The sequence below is a fragment of the Sander lucioperca genome, chromosome 12, assembly GCF_008315115.2.
Source record: "Sander lucioperca isolate FBNREF2018 chromosome 12, SLUC_FBN_1.2, whole genome shotgun sequence".
NCBI lineage: Eukaryota > Metazoa > Chordata > Actinopteri > Perciformes > Percidae > Sander > Sander lucioperca.
In genome coordinates this window covers 7,652,048-7,672,406 of record NC_050184.1, presented here as the reverse complement: position 1 = coordinate 7,672,406, position 20,359 = coordinate 7,652,048, and the positions used below count along the sequence as shown (strand labels likewise).

At 41.7% G+C, this 20,359-nt stretch overlaps 1 protein-coding gene across 1 annotated transcript; it reads left to right on the top strand.

The window, feature by feature from the left end:
* Window positions 1-3,420: 3,420 nt before the first annotated feature.
* On the top strand, window positions 3,421-20,240 carry rimkla (ribosomal modification protein rimK-like family member A). The gene is made up of 5 exons (XM_036007844.1): window positions 3,421-4,688; window positions 11,444-11,674; window positions 13,302-13,388; window positions 14,629-14,832; window positions 15,885-20,240. The coding sequence occupies exons 1-5, from the start codon at window positions 4,526-4,528 to the stop codon at window positions 16,403-16,405; spliced, it is 1,206 nt and encodes a 401-aa protein (XP_035863737.1). The 5' UTR covers window positions 3,421-4,525; the 3' UTR covers window positions 16,406-20,240.
* The last annotated feature ends 119 nt before the right edge of the window (window positions 20,241-20,359 follow it).

Here is a 20,359-nt window from a genome sequence, read left to right as displayed (position 1 = left end):
AACATTTAATTTTAAGAAGTAAAAACAAACGGATAACTGATTTTTGTTTTCTGGGCCAGTGTTGTAATCTATGAGTCCACCAGCAGAGGACTCTCTAGGATAGGATATGTGTTACCATAGTTTGAATCTATTGAAGTTTTTTTTTTTTTTTTTATCTGCACATCTGTGTTTTGCATTAATATAATCAGTGCGACTTCATGATGTCACTCCTACTAAATTTGCATAAAGAATACAGCTAATGTTACTTTAACACTCATATCTGTGTATACAGTAGCTTATAATTGAACAGAATTGTGATGTAGGCCTAATGTTTGTAAAACATAGGCTGTTGTAGGATAAACAGTTCATTTTGGCACAGAATGTAGGGGTTACAGCAATTTCACAGTAAAACGTTGGTGGTTTAATGTTTATGTTGTAAACATGACAAATCAGGTGGAGTCTTGCGGCAGAAAACGTCTGTCTGTTGTTGACTGCGCAACGTTTATCAAGAGGAATGTGTCTACTTCTGTGCCTTCCCCCCTTACTTTGTGATGATTGGGCAGCACGACCGGCTCTGCCCGGTTTGATCCTGTTGGCTCCCCGACGATGCAGTATGCGTTGAACTAAGGGGATAGGCTACATCATCCAAGGAGGAGGCAGACATCATTCACCGCAAACTATGCAACTTCTTAGGGTGGAACCTGAAGGGTGCATCAAAGCAACCATTGAGGATTTCCATTTTAATCTCTAGGTTTGGGGCTGTCCATCATTGTTATAAGTAGGCGAGTGATATCTCGAGATGATATATTTTGGACAATCAGAACAAAACTACAGACATAAAATACAGCGCTGCTGAATAAGCGGCCTACGTAACAATTTTATTTAGATAAGGCTATTTGGTTAATTATGAAGATATTTCATAACTGTTGTTTTATAACTGTTTAACAATGATGTTATCTGGGTTAAATAGAGATACGAAGAATATAATGTTGAGTCACATAACATATTTTTTTTGTCTCATTGGTGTTTGATAAGAGCAAAGTAGACTGTAACATTTCTTTAGAGCAGAGCAGGATCCAGCCTCGCGAGAATACGCCTAGCTCGCCGAGAGACGAAAGTTGCGCAGGCGCACAGTTGCACATCCATGGTGGAGGGAATCTTTGGTGAAACTCAACAAACATCCGAAACGTTCAAAAAAATGCTATTTGGTAAGTTTGCTTTCAGAATTTGCTTTTATGTTGACCTGTATGTACTGTAACATTTCTGTTGCTAAAAAGTTCAGTAATTTAGAGCCTCTTTTTCTTAATAGAGTCACAACGAGGATCATCGTTTGACATCCATGGAGCCTGAAGCGTCTCAATGGAAACTTGAGCAAAAAGGGTTACGGTTTCAAATTGTTGGACTAGCTTATATACGCAGCTGTACTTTTGACCATCACCGTGTTTTCTGTTTTGTTTATTCTAATAAAATATAACTTGCATGTCATCGACTCCTATGTAAAAAATGATTAACCTACATATGTCGGTAACACTTTATAATAAGGGTACAACATGCTGTTGCTCACGGTAAAATGCTAATCGGATCCACTAGACGTGTCAACGTGGTTAGGTTTAGGCATGACGAGTGGGGATTGGTTAGGATAAGAGTAATGGATGTATGGTAAGAATACCAGGGTTAAGTCAGTAAGGTGGGCCACGAGGCACGTCATTTGACGTCGACACGTCTAGTGGATCCGATCTAGCATCTACCGTTGCTCACCGTTAACAAATTGTCAAGTTACTATGACTTTCTGTGATTACTTCACACGTAATAGATCACCATGCAGGGAATGTTAATTCAGTTAGGCCTACTTCATACTGTGATAGAATTTCCATTCTACACACTCATGCTGCTAAATTGAGACTAGCCTAGCCTACCCTAGGTTTCAAGCATTGACTGTAAAAAATAAAAGTCTATGGTTTCAAGTCACAGGTTAAAGCCCATATGTTCAATCTGGAAACACTTCATCACAACATGTGAAGACCAGGCCGTGGGTCAACTCTGGGTCTTCAGAGTTGAGGGAGAGCAGCTTAATAATAACAAAAGGGTTGGGCCTGTGTCTTTCTCCCAAGGTCCCCACAATTAGATAACCACACACACACACACACACACACAGGGAAGACAGTTGAATAAGCACACTAGGCTCTACTGCAGTATGGTCAGGCTGACATTGTATTTAGTCTGTGCTGAGGTGTTTGAGTTCATGTATTAAGCATATGTGTTTTACGGCACCATTAATATCTTTGTTCGAATTGAAGGTTAAGCCCATAGCCTATGTCGTGGCAATTTTGCAATATCTCTTACAGTATTGTCACACTCATAATGCTCAAAGCATGGTGCATATTACAAACCCAGCTTAGTTTTCTGTACCCTGCTCTGAGCATTAAAAATGTGACAATACTGTAAGATATTTTTGTCTCATTCCTCATTGTCAGAGTGGGATTGCAAAATTGCCACGACAGGTAGGTAATCAGCTAAACTTAACACTTCCAGCATGAGTTGAATACTTGAAAAGTCAGAAATCCTCACCACATGACACTAACACTGTGGTTGTACTGCTTAATCCTAATTATCCTAAACTGAGATTCATTAAATGCTATAAATCATCAAAGTCTCCTGAAACTGAAATGATACCTCCTGCATTAATTAATCACGAGTCAAGCATTAGCCTACTTAAGTACTTGAGTTGTAGCCTATAAAGTGTTACCCATATGTCTAATCCTCATTTAGTGTAACAGTTTTTTTCTGTTTGCTGTGTATATGGGTTTATATAATTTTGAAATACTTGATGGGACATTCTGAGCCAAAAAAGAAAGAAAAGAAAATTGTGTTGTACTGTCATGGATTTTGTGATTTTGATTCCTGTTTTTATTCTTTGTCTTATTTCTATCTGGGGGATGATCACTCATGTTTAGGTACTGGACTACAGTAACATAGGCTAATGCTTTGGGGGGGATATAAACAAGAAATATAATGTAGCCATGGAGTTATGAGTAAATAACTCCATGACTACATTATATTTCTTGTTTATACCCCTCCAAAGCATTAGCCTATGTTACTGTAGTCCAGTATACCATTTATTTAGGCTACATTTTAACAAGCACCATTAAAAGTATGCCAAATTAGATATGAGCAGTTCCGTTTAGGCTACACTATACAGACATCAGACTATCACTGGATTACTTTGAAGAAAACTTAGAAACGTGATTTAGGAGTTATAAGAAGCGTCATTTTTTCGAAGCGGATATATGGACGTAACGATGTCAGGACATATCCTCGAAAAGTGCAAACCCCACTGAATCTAAAAAAATATGTGTATCATGTATTTGTTCACGTTATCCCCACCCACAATGGTCTCTGGCACAGGAAAGAGAGAGGAAGTGGGTCACTCGCATAATTTCGCACCATTATCACATGGGAGGGTTTTCCTTCTACTCAGCCGACACAGTTGTCCTGGCACTGCTAAACAGGCACTGTCAAAATACAAGTTATTGGAAGAATAAAAGCCTCTCAATCTTTAGGAATTGATGCAGAATGGAAGAAAAGAAAATGAAGATTGGTAGTGGCTCTGGTTTGTGATGACCTTGTTTCGTTTCCTGCCACTTCGGCATGGAGACAGCGCTGTCGGTTTTTGCCAAACCTCCTCGCACCGTCTGGTCTGAACCGGTTCGGGATGCGCGCGATCTCGTGCGCACTGCAGACTCCACGCACTGATTCACAGCACTCCGCGCCCTCCGTTTAGACCGCCCTCATTGGTTGGGATGTTCGGGGCCCGCCCACACCTTCCGCGTGCTGTTTGGACAATGAGGAAGTTCCCGAGTTGGGATTGGTTAATGCCCCTCCAAAACTTGTATTTTGGGGCAGGACCCTGCACACGGTCACGCGGAGAAGTGGAGTTGTAAACGAAGCGCGTGCACTTTTCAGCACCAAAAACTCGTGGACAGCAGCCAAACGGAGGAGAGAGTGTAGTCGTCGTGGGCTAGCTTATTGTAATAAACCGGCGACATTGCGGTTAGCGACGCCATACAACCGCTGCGATCGCGGGAAAACTTCATTGGTAGTTTTGAGTCGGCAAGTAAACGATATAAAGCGCACAGCTTGTGCTTTGTTCGCTCCGGCGGGCAGAGAGCTGGATATCGGTTGAAAGAGACACGTTTCTGCGGGTAAATATACCGTTATTTTCTGCTCGCGTGTCTCGGATTTGCGCGGTCTGGGTTCAACTAACTGCACCCTGGAGAGACTAAATGGCTGCAAATGAAGGGAAACAAAGGTGATAACGAAGATTATTCATCCTAGCCGGTTCGGTCCAGACAACGGTTGAGCCGTGGTCCTGTTTTTAGCCACATCACAACCTGCTCGTGCTGCTAGCCGCCGAGGCCATTGTTTGAGCATCTGTGTGCCATTGCTCTGCCGCCCGAACCCCGGTTCACTCGCTGCCACCACACACCTGCCGCCTGTGTGTTTTCACGGATTTCATTTTTTAACTTTTTGAATCCAAGCATACACAATGTGTTCTCGGGTTTGGTTTGTGACCGACCGGCGTATCAGCCAGGAGTATCCTCAGGTTCAGATCCTCCGGGCATTGAAGGAGCGCTGCGCCGACGAGGATGTTGAATTCCGCTCTCTTCTCATGGATCAAATCGTGCTAACGATCAGCGAGGGACAATTAGGCAAGTATCATCCAATTATTCCAAACAGTTGATGTCTGTCGTAACTGTGTAAAAGAATGGTGCAGTGTGACTGATTATTTCAGATTAGCAGTGTTCTAACGTTACGTGTTCCACAAAGTTAATGGCAGGCGGGTACGTTATTGTTTGGGCACCACACTGCTGTAAAGCAAGGAGAGGGCTAGCCCGATCTGCCCGCTAGCCAGGAAGCGAATTGTAACCACAGACGTGACCGCCTAACCCACTTTCCAGCTAGACTGCCTCCAGAGGGTAGCTGTGATGCTTGATTTAATTTCGCTGAATAGGCTGCGATACAATCCCAACAATGCCATCGATGATACGATTTACTTAAGCACCAAAGCAACATATATTTAATATTACAGAAGCCTAGTAGTTAGCGCATAGAAATGTATAACGAAAACAAATGTATCACATTTTCTCCCATTCTTTTCATGTGGTAACCCGGCACCATGCAGATTTCTTTTCGAAATAGCCTAGAGAAGAAGGCACACGCATGTAAACATGTTTCACACACAGGAAGGGTCGCAAGTTAACTAGTCGAGTTTGAGTGATCAATTAAATAATTCCTACATAAAATGTTAAAGGTAGTGATGTAGACCAGATGTAACCAGCACGTGGTGATGGCTTAACATTGAGTCTATTGTCTAACCCCAAGCCCCCCAAAAGTATTCAGGTTCTGGTACATCTGTGGAGCCATTAACAATGACCTGTTTATTGTTATTACTTGACAAATAACTAAAATGGTACATGGGTTAATCAAAACTAAAACTAGTTTACCATATCAGCCTAATCGTTTAGGTTTTCCGTATATTTTACCTTAGCTATGCTATCTGCATTATGTTATGATGACAGATCTTTAGTCAGTTTTGTGGTTGTAATTTTGGTACTGCTTTGAACACATTGTTTGTGTTCTGCTTGTTATGAGATGATAACATGTTACAGTATTGACTCGGGAGGCCTTGATGAAAGTAACAGTAGGAACCCCTAACAAACAGACACACATGGAATTTATCAGGGCGGTGTGAAGTGGGGACGTTGTCACCAGATTAGAGGCGCGCAGATCTCAATTAACACATGGATGTGTAGGCTGGCACTGGCAGAGGCCGAATAGTTGGGAGACCATGTGGGATGAATAGGGGTGAGATTGAGCAGCACGTCCCTTGCAGACTACATACTGTTACACCAGGTCTGCTGTACAGGTTAGTCATGGCAAAGCTTTAACTGAACATGTGGTTTCAAAGTAATAAAGTGAAAGGCATTTAAGAAATTACTGCCATAGTACAGCCAAAGGAATATTTGTGAACATAATGAAATCCTAGAATTGGCCATTTGTGGCATTTATACAGAATATCTACCACATGCAAAGTACATTACAATGCCTTTTTGCAACCATGGCTAGATAAATCCTATCTAAAGAATAGCATAATCTGTATAAATTAGAAAATGCTAACTATATCTAGGAGATAACACTGAAAATGAGACTATATTAGCCAACAATGACTGTCTACTAGACCTGTAGGTTAGCAAGATACACATAACTGGAGAAGGGCAGTTAGCATGACCTGTAATCCATCCTGGCCCCAAATCAGTAAATGTCTTCTGAGCCTTGGCTTGACTTCACAGATTAACGGCCATTGGCTAATCTGACCACTGTAGACTTGCTACACAGTAAACCGTAGAGTGCATACTCTGTGGCTGGCGTCTTGAGGTGCATACTGGCCTTGTACACCTAGCATTGCATGCAGCTATCTACATTTAAATTACCCAACCCACATTTACACATAGACTACAGAAACTCTGGAGTTGGAAGGTACTTTCCAATGCAAAATCCATACAGAAATTGGCAGCTTGACAGCATTGTCTTTATCAAGATAATCATAAGTGATCGTGATCATGATCATGATCATGTGGATTAGCATACAGAACTGTACAAAATCAGTGAGTGATTACAATCGTCATTGGTTTTACATTGGAAACACAAGTGGTGTTTCAGCATCATGTGGTCAATAATGCCTTTGTGGTCACTGACCACCTCTTTAAGTGGTTTGAGTTATTCACCACCACTACTGTCAATTGTCCTGGGTGCATTTACATTTGAATAAAATGTGACATTTACATGTCATTTTATAGCAATTAAACATTCATTTCAGAAATGAATTTACATAACATCAATGTTCAGAGGATGTAGAAAGAAGTGTTTATTCCCAAAATGAATACATGGCAATTCAAAGTAAAACATTACTACATTACCAACCTAAACCAAAAACAGTGGAGGTCTTGCATACAAAGTATTTGCTTTGGGGTAAGCGGGAATGCAGTCCTAAAACTGATAACACTTTACAGCTTGCTATTTCAAAGGTTTCACATTATCTTGGCTCAAAGTCAGGTTGAGGTCCATGTTTAGCACTGAAGTTAATGGGTTCAATATGCCCTAAGGAGGAGAGATGAGTATGCACACATCCACACACACTTATGTTTTAACGACCAATGATGACCCCTCACATGAGACAGCCAAACCCAGCATCCAGCTAGCCAGAGGCATTTCACATCCAGGGTTCCCCCCAGTGTTTTGCAACCCTGGTGGCCCACCGGGCCGAAGTTGCTACAGAAACTATTGGGCTCTACATTAATGCTGCCATCAGTCTGGGACTGGCCCCAGCCAGGCCCTCGTCGAAAAAAAGACACTTGCCACTGGGCTAAACAACTTTTCTGGGGGGAATCCGTCATCCCATGATTTGTGCTGCAAGGTGTTTAAACAGAGACCAGATATGAATTGATACCACAATCCTTTGTGATTCTTGCAAATGTCAAGTGGGTACACTTTTACTGGGAATGGGAAGAGCGAACATTAAGATAGTCTTGGTATCTTAATTTACCACCAGAAATGTGAGTGTGAGTCAGCATTAACATACATGTGATACTTTAGCTTTAATGGAATTCATTGTTAGGTTATTTATAAAGCACAAACTCCCCATTTTTGACAAATGAGACTATATGATGATCAGCAACAGAATGGCACAGCTGTTATCCTGATTTACATCTACAAGCTGTTTTATTTTACAGGTGGTAAAAAGCTAATTCATGTAACTGTAGGGGCGTCTCCGGCAGGCTGAAACAGGTACCTTAGCCTCGGGCACATTGTTACGCACTGTAGCGGCTTCTCCAGCAGGTTTTGGGAGCGTTGGGAACCAAGCAATGCAGCCTGTTCCAACAGGCCACTGCACTAGTTTTATAAATGCTTAGCAAATATATATGTTTAATTTTAATATAAGGAGAGTCCATTTTTGGGGCTGTAACTTAATTGCACATCCCCAGCAGAAAACCACTTGTGTGTTAAATAGCCAGCAGTAGCCTATCTCATTTGCAGGTTCTCACATACAGCCAGGAGCATTTGCATTTTATTGGTATTGATAAAAAGGCTCACAGTACTTGCCTTTTCCTCCTAGATAGAAAAGACAAAAAAATATATAAAGGGAGATAATAATTCAGGTGACCGCAACATTGACTGATACATACTGAAAAATCATTTTGACTGTTATTGTTGTACCTGAAAACACCATTCCTAGAATAACAGGTCCTTATTGAGGTGTGAGTGGCTGACACATCTTTCCATATCAAATCTGACTATCTGTTGGGAATGTTTAGCCTTTCCTTTTATGGTCATGACTCATTGGTCATACCGCAAATAAGAACTTGCTTTGTAATTTGCATAATTGCAGTAGTCAAAGGGAACAGTGTCTGCTCTGCTGTATGAATACTGGACTCTAAACCTTCTAACTTTATACTTTCTGATGCTGAATGGTGTTGCATCACTGTAAAAACTGTAGTGGGAATAGGCTGGAAGTTATCACAAGCTCTCAAATTCTACATAAATGGCAAACCCCAAGTTGAGTCACCAGTGCTCAACCACACAAAAGTTGACCTATCAGTATAACCAGTCACACTGGCAGGTAATTAAGCATCATTTGAAGATATCAAAGACACTTTGAAAAATCTTCATACACGTTTCATACTTTTTAGAGCTTTATCAGTTTAGATAACAGAATTGGGTGTCATCTTATTAAAGCATCATCATATAACCATGCTAAATCCCATCTGAAATATAGTACACAGTAATATTACAATACTTCTCTGCCCTAAACCAGATGTATTTTTGGAACATTCATCAGTGGCAGTATAATGTGTTTGTTGAGATCTGTTTACATGCTATTTAGCCAGATATTTTGTTGTCTCATGATATGTCCTGTGTACCTCAGTTAGTGAACCTGCTGCCCCATCAGGATAATTTAGACAGGATACCCAGACGGAGACTGCATTCAGAGCTGGCAGGACCCACCAGCCAAGCATTGGCACAGCATTTGTCGGCATTGCCTGCTTTGTGACGTTGCAGCGGTATGCATAGAATGCTTATAATGCGCGTTAGCTTTGTCAGGCAGATTGAAAATGGGACGCACATATACAGTCCTTTGAACCATAAAAACATTAGTCTGTCGTATAGGTAAGACAAATCCCATGAGTTGTAACTGTAAACAGGTCACACCCACACTACATGTAGACATTGTCACACAAAAAACCCACGTTGCCTTGGTTATAGACCGAAACGGTCAGGAGGGTTTCTGAATGTTTTTTCAGTAGTCACATGACGTACAGTGCAGTGCACACAAACACTTGCACAAATGAATAGGACTGATTCATCTGGCTGCCTCATTGGTCTCTGTTTGGTTACCGTGGAGATGGAGACGAGCACCATGAACAGTGAATACTGTCAAAAACCATGAGACCCCATCCCCTGACACTTCCCACTGTAATACCACTCTCGGTGCTATCAATAGATGCACAATCAGAGCTGTGTGGCTGGAGAAACAGTAAATTCTCCTGCTTCTATACTGAGATTGTGAGAAGGAGGAGAAAAGGGAGGGGTGGCAGTCTTTTCATGGCTTCATAGTCCTTTTTTCATGCGCCTCTATTTGCCCCTCCCTCCCTTCCTCTCTTAAGGCTACAATACATCCCTGACCTTTTTTTTGCCTGCTGCCTTTCTCTTGTTCCCTCCTCAACCTGTCTCTGCACTGTATGACACTAAAAACAAGTGTTGGCCCCACCCATAGTCTATGCATGATACACTATGTAGGCTTGATGCACAGTGCATCTGCTGGCACATCAGTGGCTGTCTATTCTTATGCAGCAACCGTCAAGCTTCTGGTGACCTCTGATGATCTCAGCCAGTGGTGTTCCCTGTCACTATTGTGAGCCTGTAGATTCTAAGATGGCTGAAATTCAGGTCACGGTAGAGGCGGAATGCTGTGCCAGTGACATATGTGTCACCTCCCCTCTATCCCGTACATATATATGTGCATTCCCCACACAAACGCACAGGTTTTCTTGTCACCCAATCTGTTCTTCCCTGATGAGCTGTTGGGTCGCATCGCCTGTTGAAAAATCTCACAGCCTGTCTGTTTCCTCTTCTCATCCAGGGTGGCAAAGTAACACCAGTCAAAAGTGAAATGCTGCCAAATCTCAGGCTACGGCTGGTGAATTTGCCATCTGTGTTTGGCAATAATAATGCCAATATTCTGTTAAAATCTTTTTCTGTTCTGCAGATCCAAATAGCTGTTGATAGACACTGGAGATGGCTAGTGAATGTTGAAATTCGCCAGATTTTTAGCTTTGTAGAAAAGTTAGTGGATACTATGTCACGCAAACTTTATTCCTGCCATCATACTAGTCAAGCTTCTCTTTGTCAAGTTTTCCATGGCTTATACATGCTGTGTTGAATCAGTAACCTATTCAGATGTGTTCAGTTAGCCTTTTGTTTTTACTTAGCTCACATTTGCAGTGGTATCAGGCTGAGACATTGAAAACCAATGTCAGTTAGACTTCCAATAAAACAAAACACCAGGGTTTTGACTAATAGTCACTAAATGACAATGATTTTGCATTGTGACTTGATGATTACCATGTACAATATAGTGTTTCTAACCATGCGTTTCTCCCTGATGTGTGTTTAAATTCAAGACCCTTTTTTCAGACATCTCTCTCTACCCCACTGCCCTACATTGAGACAATATAGTGTATAGTGTCAGTACATCAGGATATCTCTTTTTCAGTCAAAGAAGAAGACAGTATTGGCCCAAAAGGCAGAGGAGCTAGCAGCGCTGCAGGGGAGTACTGTATATGGATATGGGCAGTATGTAAATAATCGTACCAGCTGGCAAGGCAGGTTCCAAATTCACGACTTAACATCACCAGCCTTGGAGCTGGCTGCCTCCGCCTGGTCCTGTAACCTGGCCAACTCTCAGTCAGAGCTGTGTGGTGACGACTGGGGCAATGTCCACAAATAGTCTCCATAAGAGAAGTTCAATTTTCCACCAGGAGATGATGATGGATTTGAAATGTCACCAACCACTTTCACAATATTTCCTGCCCCTGTGAATATAGCTTTGATTTATTGGTAGTTATATAAACAATGACGCTTTGCTTTCTAACGTGGCAAGTAGGGAAGACAAGCCAGGTGTTGGCTGATGGCTCCGGTTCCATGAGTGCCAGAAACAGAGTGGATATGAGTATGTTCTTTCTGTAGTGGCTCCGAATTGTATTGATTGCTCTGAAGAATTTACTAAATGTATGAGGTTCAGGTCCAGTGTTTTTTCAAATTTGTATACCCACCCACAGGCTAACAAACAATGCATTGCTAACAAATTTGTTGCCTTGTTTCCACCCTCTCTTCTCCAATCCTCCAGGTCTACGAGTGGAGCAGGAATTGGTGACATCTTATCCACAGGTGGTGGTGGTACGGGTGCCCACACCCTGGGTGCAGTCAGATAGTGACATCACTGTGCTGCGCCACCTGGAGAAGATGGGCTGTCGGCTAATCAACCGTCCCCAGGCCATACTCAACTGTGTCAACAAGTTCTGGACCTTTCAGGAGCTGGCAGGCCATGGGGTGCCTCTTCCTGACACCTTCTCCTACGGTAAATCAATACTTGAGGTTTATCTTTTTCACAGTGTTGGTATGTAGTGGTGGCACTGTGTTGTTGTAACTAAGATGTCTGAGCAGTGTGCTTCTTTGCGACTATAATCAGCAAGTCAGTTGATGAATGTGTGCTATAACCGGCTTTATTAATAATATTAATACTAATCTATGTCCCAGTGTGTGGACAACAAGTACAGAGTCCACACTGCATTGTACCTTAGGTAGGACTCTTATTATACATAAAAGTGTTACACACAAATGCACAAACAAATAAACACAGACACCCTGGCTTTAATAACGGTCTCTTCATGAATTGTGAATATGGACAGCTATTGCTGCTTACGTCAGTGATATTACTTTTTGCATTTTAGTCAAATTAAATGAAAACGATTTAATACAAGCTATAGATTATGGGAAACAAAATAGATGTAAATAGTGTCTATAAGTATCTATACACAAATTATAAGGGAATATAACTGCATCATCTACAGTTATTATTAGCATAAACACCAGTATTGCTGTGTCAACAAACAATGTTTTTTGTCATTTCACTCGCATTAGTGGCTTCACATGCTTTAGTCCACTTGTGTCTGTAAACAGATTAATAAACCATCAGTCAGGCAGTCACTACTCCACTGCAATTACTCAAACAACAGAGAGACAACAATTTCTCTAACACCACTGGTTTTAACCTACTGTTTATAAAGGCAAGATATGTGGGGATGCTGCCCTCACAACACAAGCCAGACTGCTGTTTTATTTTTTGTAGTTTGATGGTTTTATAAGACGAAACAGAGGCTGACAAGCAACACCACACATTTCTTTCTGTGTTCTAAAAATCGACAGTGCTGTGGTGTTTGTGAGAGCAGACAGAGAAGGATACAGACAGAGAAAGAAAGAAAGAGGGGGTGTTTGGCCTACATTCCATTTGTCTCTCTGCACAGTAGGCCAGGCGATGCATGCCGAGCGGCTGGAGAGCTTATATAACACCAATGCCCCACCCCATTGCCCCCTCATGATTTTTCAAAATAAAAGATACCATTGCCTCCCTCCTGCCCTCCACCTCAGCAGCTTATGACGTGGTTGGGCCCACATTTGCTGTCCACTCCTCCTACTTTCTCCCTCTCACTGAAAACACATGTGAATCAGCGCATCTGGAAAAAGCCGTGTGACGGGTTAGTTCACATCTGTTCCCTTGACCGAATGCCAGACAAGACCAGACAGGCAAACAAAGATGGTAGTAGAGATGGAGAAACAAAGAAGTTATTAACGCCTCCATTTTTCAATATTTGTTTTACACATTTTTCAATCACTTCTTAAGCCAAAAGCAGAGAAAGCTGAAGCACATCTGTTGCTCGTGCTGCCATTCTGAGTCAACGTCAGATATGGTCAGCTGCTTCACATTAATGCATCTCTCAGTGACTGCTCTGTTCCAATCTCATAAATCAAGCAGCAAAAGAAGTATAAGCTCAGGACAGCACTCCTACAGCCTTGCTGTTTTGAGTCACTTCTGTTGCCATAGCAACAGGCTACATTCCCTCCCCCCACCATGTTCAGTGGCAAAAATGTGTGAACCATGCTAACATAAGGATGATTTTTTTTAATTGTGTGTGTGTTTTTCCCAGGAGGGCATGACAACTTCCGTAAGATGATTGACGAGGCGGAGCCACTGGGCTACCCTGTAGTGGTGAAAAATTCACGTGGCCACAGAGGTAAGACCATCAGTCTATTTTCTTCCTGTCACCAGCTCTATTCACTACGCCACGCCTCAGAAATCTGTATGCTGCAGGGCAGGCCCATAATGGCAGCTCAGTTCACCCTTACATGAAATTCATTGTCAGAGTGTTAAATGATTAGGACTGTGGTGCTGCAACAAAACAGAAGCTTGTAATGTTTGCAGCATGGCAGCTAGGTTCATCATTGTTTCTAGTAAACTGATCCTAGTTCCCTCATTTTGCATGAATTCACGGGGGGCTTGTGTGGGAGGTTTGAGCCTAGCCATTAATGTTGGAGTTAAGCCCCAGTGTCTGCTGACCCATTAGCCTTTTCCTATTCATAGTTATTGACAGTAGACTGCCTCGTCAAGGAATAACAATGCACCTTGGTCCAGGCTGCCATCATAATGCATTGTTAAGGAAAGCAGCCGTTGGTCAACTACTAACTTGACCCTTTTTTATGGAGTTTCATGTCTTTCCTAGCCTCTGTGATTGACCATTGTTAATGGCTAAAGTCCAGCTTGCCTTCCTTCTGTTGAGCAAATATAAAGGCCTGTAAACATACTGTATATAAAGGGCTGTTTCAAAATCTTAAGAAGCATTGGTATTCAATACTAGATCCCAAATTTAAATTACATGTGCTCTTCCTGGCCAGTTGTTTGGATGTGAAATATTGTAATTCGCAACAAAGTGTATGCCTTTGTGGTCACAATCTCAAAATCAATGTTTTGGTATCATCAATACAGAGTAGTCATGTGTCTCAGGAGTCACAGGACCATGAATCTGTTTTTTTACAGTGTGCCTGCCACTGTCCACCTTCACTTCTACATGATGTTAAAAAGGGATTGCCTTGTCATCTTGTTTGGATTGCCACTTACACACAATGTACACACACATAGCAATCACAAGATTTTTTCCTGGTGCTGGATCAGGGCTTGACAACCAGGAGACAAGCCAAGTGGTGCTAATTAAAACAGGCGTTTTCTATCCTCTATGAGAAGCAATTCTGTGGCTGCTAAGAGGAGTGTCCCATCCATTATATAACAAACGGGGACTGGCATTAGACTTGGTCAGCAGAAAGAGCTACTTGAGGAAGTTATCCAACCTCAACTAATATTACCCAAATGTCAGACCCTCCAAGCATGTTAATATAAACAGGTCTACATTATCCTGACAGCCTGAAATCACGCTCATCTTTCCCTTCTTCCTTCATCTTATATCTCCTTCCCTTTCCCAGGCAAGGCTGTGTTCCTGGCACGGGACAAACACCATCTGACAGACCTGTGCCACTTGATCCGTCATGATACCCCCTACCTGTTTCAGGAGTATGTCAAGGAGTCGCATGGCCGTGATGTCCGGGTGGTCCTAGTGGGCGGCCGTTTCATCGGCTCAATGCTACGCTGCTCCACTGATGGTCGCATGCAGAGCAACTGCTCCTTGGGTAGGCAGACGCCCAAGACTAATGATGACACATTGAATTACTAAACTATTGAGCACTGTCACACACACATATTACATTACTGTCCGCTCCCCCTTACCCTCATTACAGTTACCACCAAGGCCAGCTCTGCTACACGGGAACAGTTTTTTTTTGTTGCAAGTTTGTATGAGTAGTCTCTTTAAAAAATAAATATATTTTTACTTTGAATGTACTGATTATTTGAACCATACAGGATCTTGCTTGAAGTTTTTTTTAGACATACTGTATATACGTAATAGACAGGCATAAATTATTAACAAAGACCTGTGTGCCACATTTAAAGTCTCACAAGGTTGCTCCAATCATTACTGTATTGAGGACAATATTTAATGGTCATAGGAGCTTTCTAAATTTTTGATCAAGTTCATTGCTCCATCTGCTATATAAACCAGTGGGAAACAGTGCCAAATCAACAAGCTTGTCCTGAATCTGCCCTGGAGACATGAAGCGACACAGCATTCCAGCTGATGGGACTGATTTTCAATGTCAGAGCATGAGCCGTTTTGGTCTAGTTGAGGCTGTAATGCGCTGTGACATATTTAGGACACCAGTCATCCGATTATTCTGCATTTATGAAACAGATCATGTTGACACTTGCGCTGACAATATCTGATGTGGTATGTGATTCGATTATATTAAATATTTAAAATAGCAGAATTATTTAAAAATATTTTTGAAATCAATCACATATTTTTTAGGACTGCTCTTGATTATATATATATATATAATTTTTTTTTTTTTTTGGGGGGGGGGGGGGATTTCTGCCTTTACTGGACAGGAAAGCTGAGACATGAAAGGGGAGAGGGAGGAAGACATGCAGGAAAACCGTCACAGGTCGGATTCGAACCCTTGACCTTCTGCATCGAGGAATAAACCTCTGCATATGTGCGCCCGCTCTACCAATTTAGCTAAACGGCCATAATAGATTATTTTTGATCTTGATGGTGAAGTGAATGAACCACAGATTGTGGTGAGTATTAACTAGTTTGATGTCTCTGTCTCTGGATTGTTAGGTGGTGTAGGTATGATGTGCCCACTGAGCGAGCAGGGAAAGCAGCTGGCCATAGAGGTGTCGAACATCCTCGGCATGGATGTGTGTGGCATTGACCTTCTGCAGCTCAATGATGGCTCATTTGTGGTCTGCGAGGCCAATGCCAATGTGGGCTTCATCGCCTTCGACCAGGTCTGTGGCATGGATGTGGCAGGCATTGTTGCCGACTACGCCCTCTCGCTGCTCCCCAGCCGCCTCACCCGTAAGATGTCCCTGCTGTCCGTCGTGTCGAGCACCAGTGAGACCAGCAGTGAGCCTGAGGTGTGCCCTGTGCCCACTGGCGGTGGCTCACTGCCCGAGGCTGTCTGCAACATGAGCGTGGGATCCACCTCCAGCGAGAGTGACCCGGAGCTGGCTGAGCCCTCCGAGTCCTCGCCCTGCCAGTCCACAGCCCCCACCCTGCCCGATCTCCCTGACCTCCCTGATCCAGCCTACAACTTCAACACCCTTCTCGCCAATGAGATCAAACTATTGACTGAGTAAGATTCAAGCAGCTTCATGCACACACAAACACCACCAATACATATTGAAAACACGCATACACACACCTGTACGCATGGCAACAGACATTCCTTTTAAAAACACATATGATCCAAAAATATGAAAACATTGGATGTTAATGCAAAAGAAGAGCAGAGAAAAACAGAACACACATACAGGCACAACCACAGAAATACAAACGGCAAAACATGAGTCTTCTCCTACTAACTCCCTTCAAAAATAACAAAGATCTGAGGCTGCTCCCCTGACTCTCCTCACTTTGCACCTCTACTCCCAAACTACAAACCCCACTATCCAAACTTAGCTTACACTGCAGCATGTTGGCAAGAGTGGGATATAGTACATAAGATAACTGCCTATTTAGCCTCTCCTAGTTTCTATTTTGCAAAATAGTGAGGGTGAAGGTGACCGTTTTCTGAGGTGGGTGTGGGATTCCCATAAAGGCAAACACCTGCCATATTTGTATCCTTACTATACCATATTATCTAAAGGAGAATCTACAGCATGTTGTCATAAAAAGGGGTTTCCTTCTGAGACTAAAGTAAGGTTTGGTGGATTGGAGGCAAAATGAAGTGTTTTTTTTAAGTGATAAGCTCCTTGGGAGAGGAATACATCCTTATGCTAGGCACATTATACTGACAGTTCCAATGTAGCAACGTAGTGCTCCTGTCAAGGACACAGAACAGGATGGGGACCAGCAGCAACTGGAGATGGAGAAATTGAATGTCAAATTTACTGCTATTCATAATAACTGAAAGGAGACATGAATTCACTACATGACAATATGTTGTAAATCCAACTACAACATAATGTATACGCAATGTTTTAACTCTTCTATAAATACAATCCATAAAATCCCACTAATACCAAAATGTAGCCGGAGCTGCTTCATTGAGTGAATAAGAGGCTGACGCTGTGCTGTCAGAACCATTTTCCTTTCATGCTTAAATAGGAAAATTATCAACTCAGATTACAAACCACAGCACCAGAAAATCATCCTTGGTGCTAACACGGTGATTAATTTATTCTCTGTTTACTGTGAATGAAGCAGCTAATGTAAATGTAAGAAAAACTGCCCTAACCTGTGCAAGGTAGTGGAAATAACAAATAGCAGTTCTGTTTGAGAGTCACAACCTGGAATATAAAAATGAATTAAGTGCCATGACTCAATTTTTAATTTTACGTTCCTAGACAGCTTGTTTGATTAGCCTTACCAGCAGCAGCAGTCTGCTGCATTTTAAAATTCATAATGTCTAGCACTTTATAATAAACCAATGCATTATTTTTTTCTCTCTCGCTCAGATAAGATATTTAAGAAACATGAGAGTGTGAAAGCTGTGTCTACACCTGCGAACAAAATATACCTCAAAACAGTGACTTCTCACTGCCACAGGATGACATATTCAAACATACAGAACATATCAGCCAGGATCCTTGTGGTTTTCAAATGGCCCCTGATATACCAGGTGTCCCTTCCCTTTATGTCTAGGAGCTAAAAAGATAGTTGTGTATTATTTTTATTCCTTTTTTTTTTTTAGTTGTTTTTGTAAATATTTAGGTAGTGAATTAACTTCAGTGAATACTAGTATACAGCGAATGAAACTGGAACGGCTGACATAACTGCCAACATTGACATTTTTCATAAACTATTGTAGACCAATTTGTTCGTACAGACCTGCAATATTGAAAGGTTGAAACTAAAGTTTGGTGCTAACATTTATGGATTTGGTTAGATGTGTTTTCTCAGTCATATGATTTGTAGATTATACTTTTGTTGTTTTCACCTTGTTTTTTGATAACGTGAAATGAAGGATCCTAACTCACAACATATGTTGGCATGATGTACAAATAAAAAATGGGAACTATTTTTTTTTGCAGTCTCTTTGAACAGAATGTCACTTTTTTTGTTTCTTAAACAAAGAAAGGAAAACAAAACTCCAGGGATTACAGTGGCCAAGAGTGTATTGCTTGCGGTTTTTGTTCCTGTAGATTTATCTCCTGTACGCCTTCTGAAGTAACTATCAACATAGAGGTAGGGTATGCTAGGTTAAATGCCATTCATTAAAGGGGAATTTATAATTTATAGGGGAGTATTTCCAAGCTGGACCCTATTTTCCCATGCATTCGTGTCTAAGTGACTAAAGTGAACAAAAATCTTTGAAATTGGTCCAGTATTGAGCAAGAACGCTATAACCGGCAGCCGCGAACCAGGCTGCAATGTAACCCTATAGGGCAAATGCGCACCGTCAGTTTCCGTCCACTGAAAGTGCCTTTTTTGTCACTGAAATTATACGTGTCTGACTACATTATGGGAAGATGGTGAAGTCTCGTTCTGAAATCCTACAAGGTGACTTGTAGGAAGAGCCATGGATGTTTATTGTGTGGAACGTGAGTGGGGAGAGAGGAGTTCTGGGGAGTTTGTTGTTTTGGAGTACAGACAGCGTAGCTTTGTGTTATCTAAAAGATTTTCAATTGTGCATTTCCGAAATTTTGCCAAAGAAATGTCGAGCTACGCTTTGCACAGCTTTTCATAGACGTTACCTTTGGATACGGGCAGGCTGAAGTTGAGGCTAGTTTTGCTACAGCTACAAATGAATCCTAACACTGCGCCTTGCAGACCATACGATCCACAGTGACCATTTTGAGTGTGGATGACTACTGGCAGCCAAAGAGGAGAAGAAATCCTATACCAAAGCACAAGAAAAATGCTGTTCCAAGATTGTTGAGCTGCAGACTTAGTGGAGGTAAGCTAATGCTATTAGCTAAAGTTACTGCGTTGACCTGGATCAGTAAGTTGCACATGAAAGCATGGCAGGATAAGGGCAACTTTTCCATCTTCCCATAAGGTAGTCAGACACTTTGAATAACAATCTGTGCCTGTCAGTGATAAAAACAGCCCTTTCAGTGGACAGAAATCGACGGTGCGCATTTGCCCTATAGAATTACATTGCAGCCCAGTTAGCGGCTGCCGGTTACAGTGTTCTCGCTCAATAGATTAGTCACTTAGACACAAATTGCATGGGAAAATAGGGTGTACCTTAAGAAATACTGAAATTCCCCTTTTAAAGAATAATTTACAGCTCTGATCAAAAGCACAAATGTAAACCCTAAGTAGTTCTACGTAGTGGCGTCAATGTTTTTAGACACATAACCCTTTCTGTTGAAGACAACTCAGGGAAGCAGCCTGGATCTCACCCCTGACACCCAATGGCACGATACACCCATCCTAGCCTAGAGACATGTCAAAAACATTACACATACCTACAGTCAGACAAAAAGATAAACAATGAAATGAAACACGATGAAAAAAAAGGTTGTAAACTACAGTATAAGACAATGTGGTGTATACCATGGTTAACATGCACTTTTTTTCCTTGCTTGTTTTATATTGTTCCTTGTTTTCTTCCTAATTTATGCTATTTTTTAAAGAAAAAAGTGGTTTGCGCACTAATATTGTCTCAATAAAGTGAAACCGCTGTGAAGCTTGATTTTATTTTCCTTTTTTGTGGGAAGAATTTACTAACTGCCTGGAATCTAACAGGGGCCTGCTTGAGGGTGCCAAATCTAAACCCACCAGACAACAGGAACGGCAGCTTTTATTTTAAGTCTGCTGCCAAGTGATCACAGTGGCTCTGTTGAGAGAATAACACCACACTACACTACTGTGATGTTGTCTGGTATCTAAATAATGAAAGTCTCTGACAAACAAACTGTGAAATCCACTGATGTCCACTCTCCTGACATGCCAGGGGCGGTGGGCTTCATCATCAACAAGTCACATCCAAACATAAAAGCTTATATGAGTGAACTATCTCCAGTTGTTGTCGTCCCCTGTTTTTTTAAAGTCTTAGTCTTTTTACTGAAGCCTGTGTCATTCAACATTGTGTATGTTAAGTGTCAATCAAAGATCACATATCCTCAAGACCTTAATAAGCC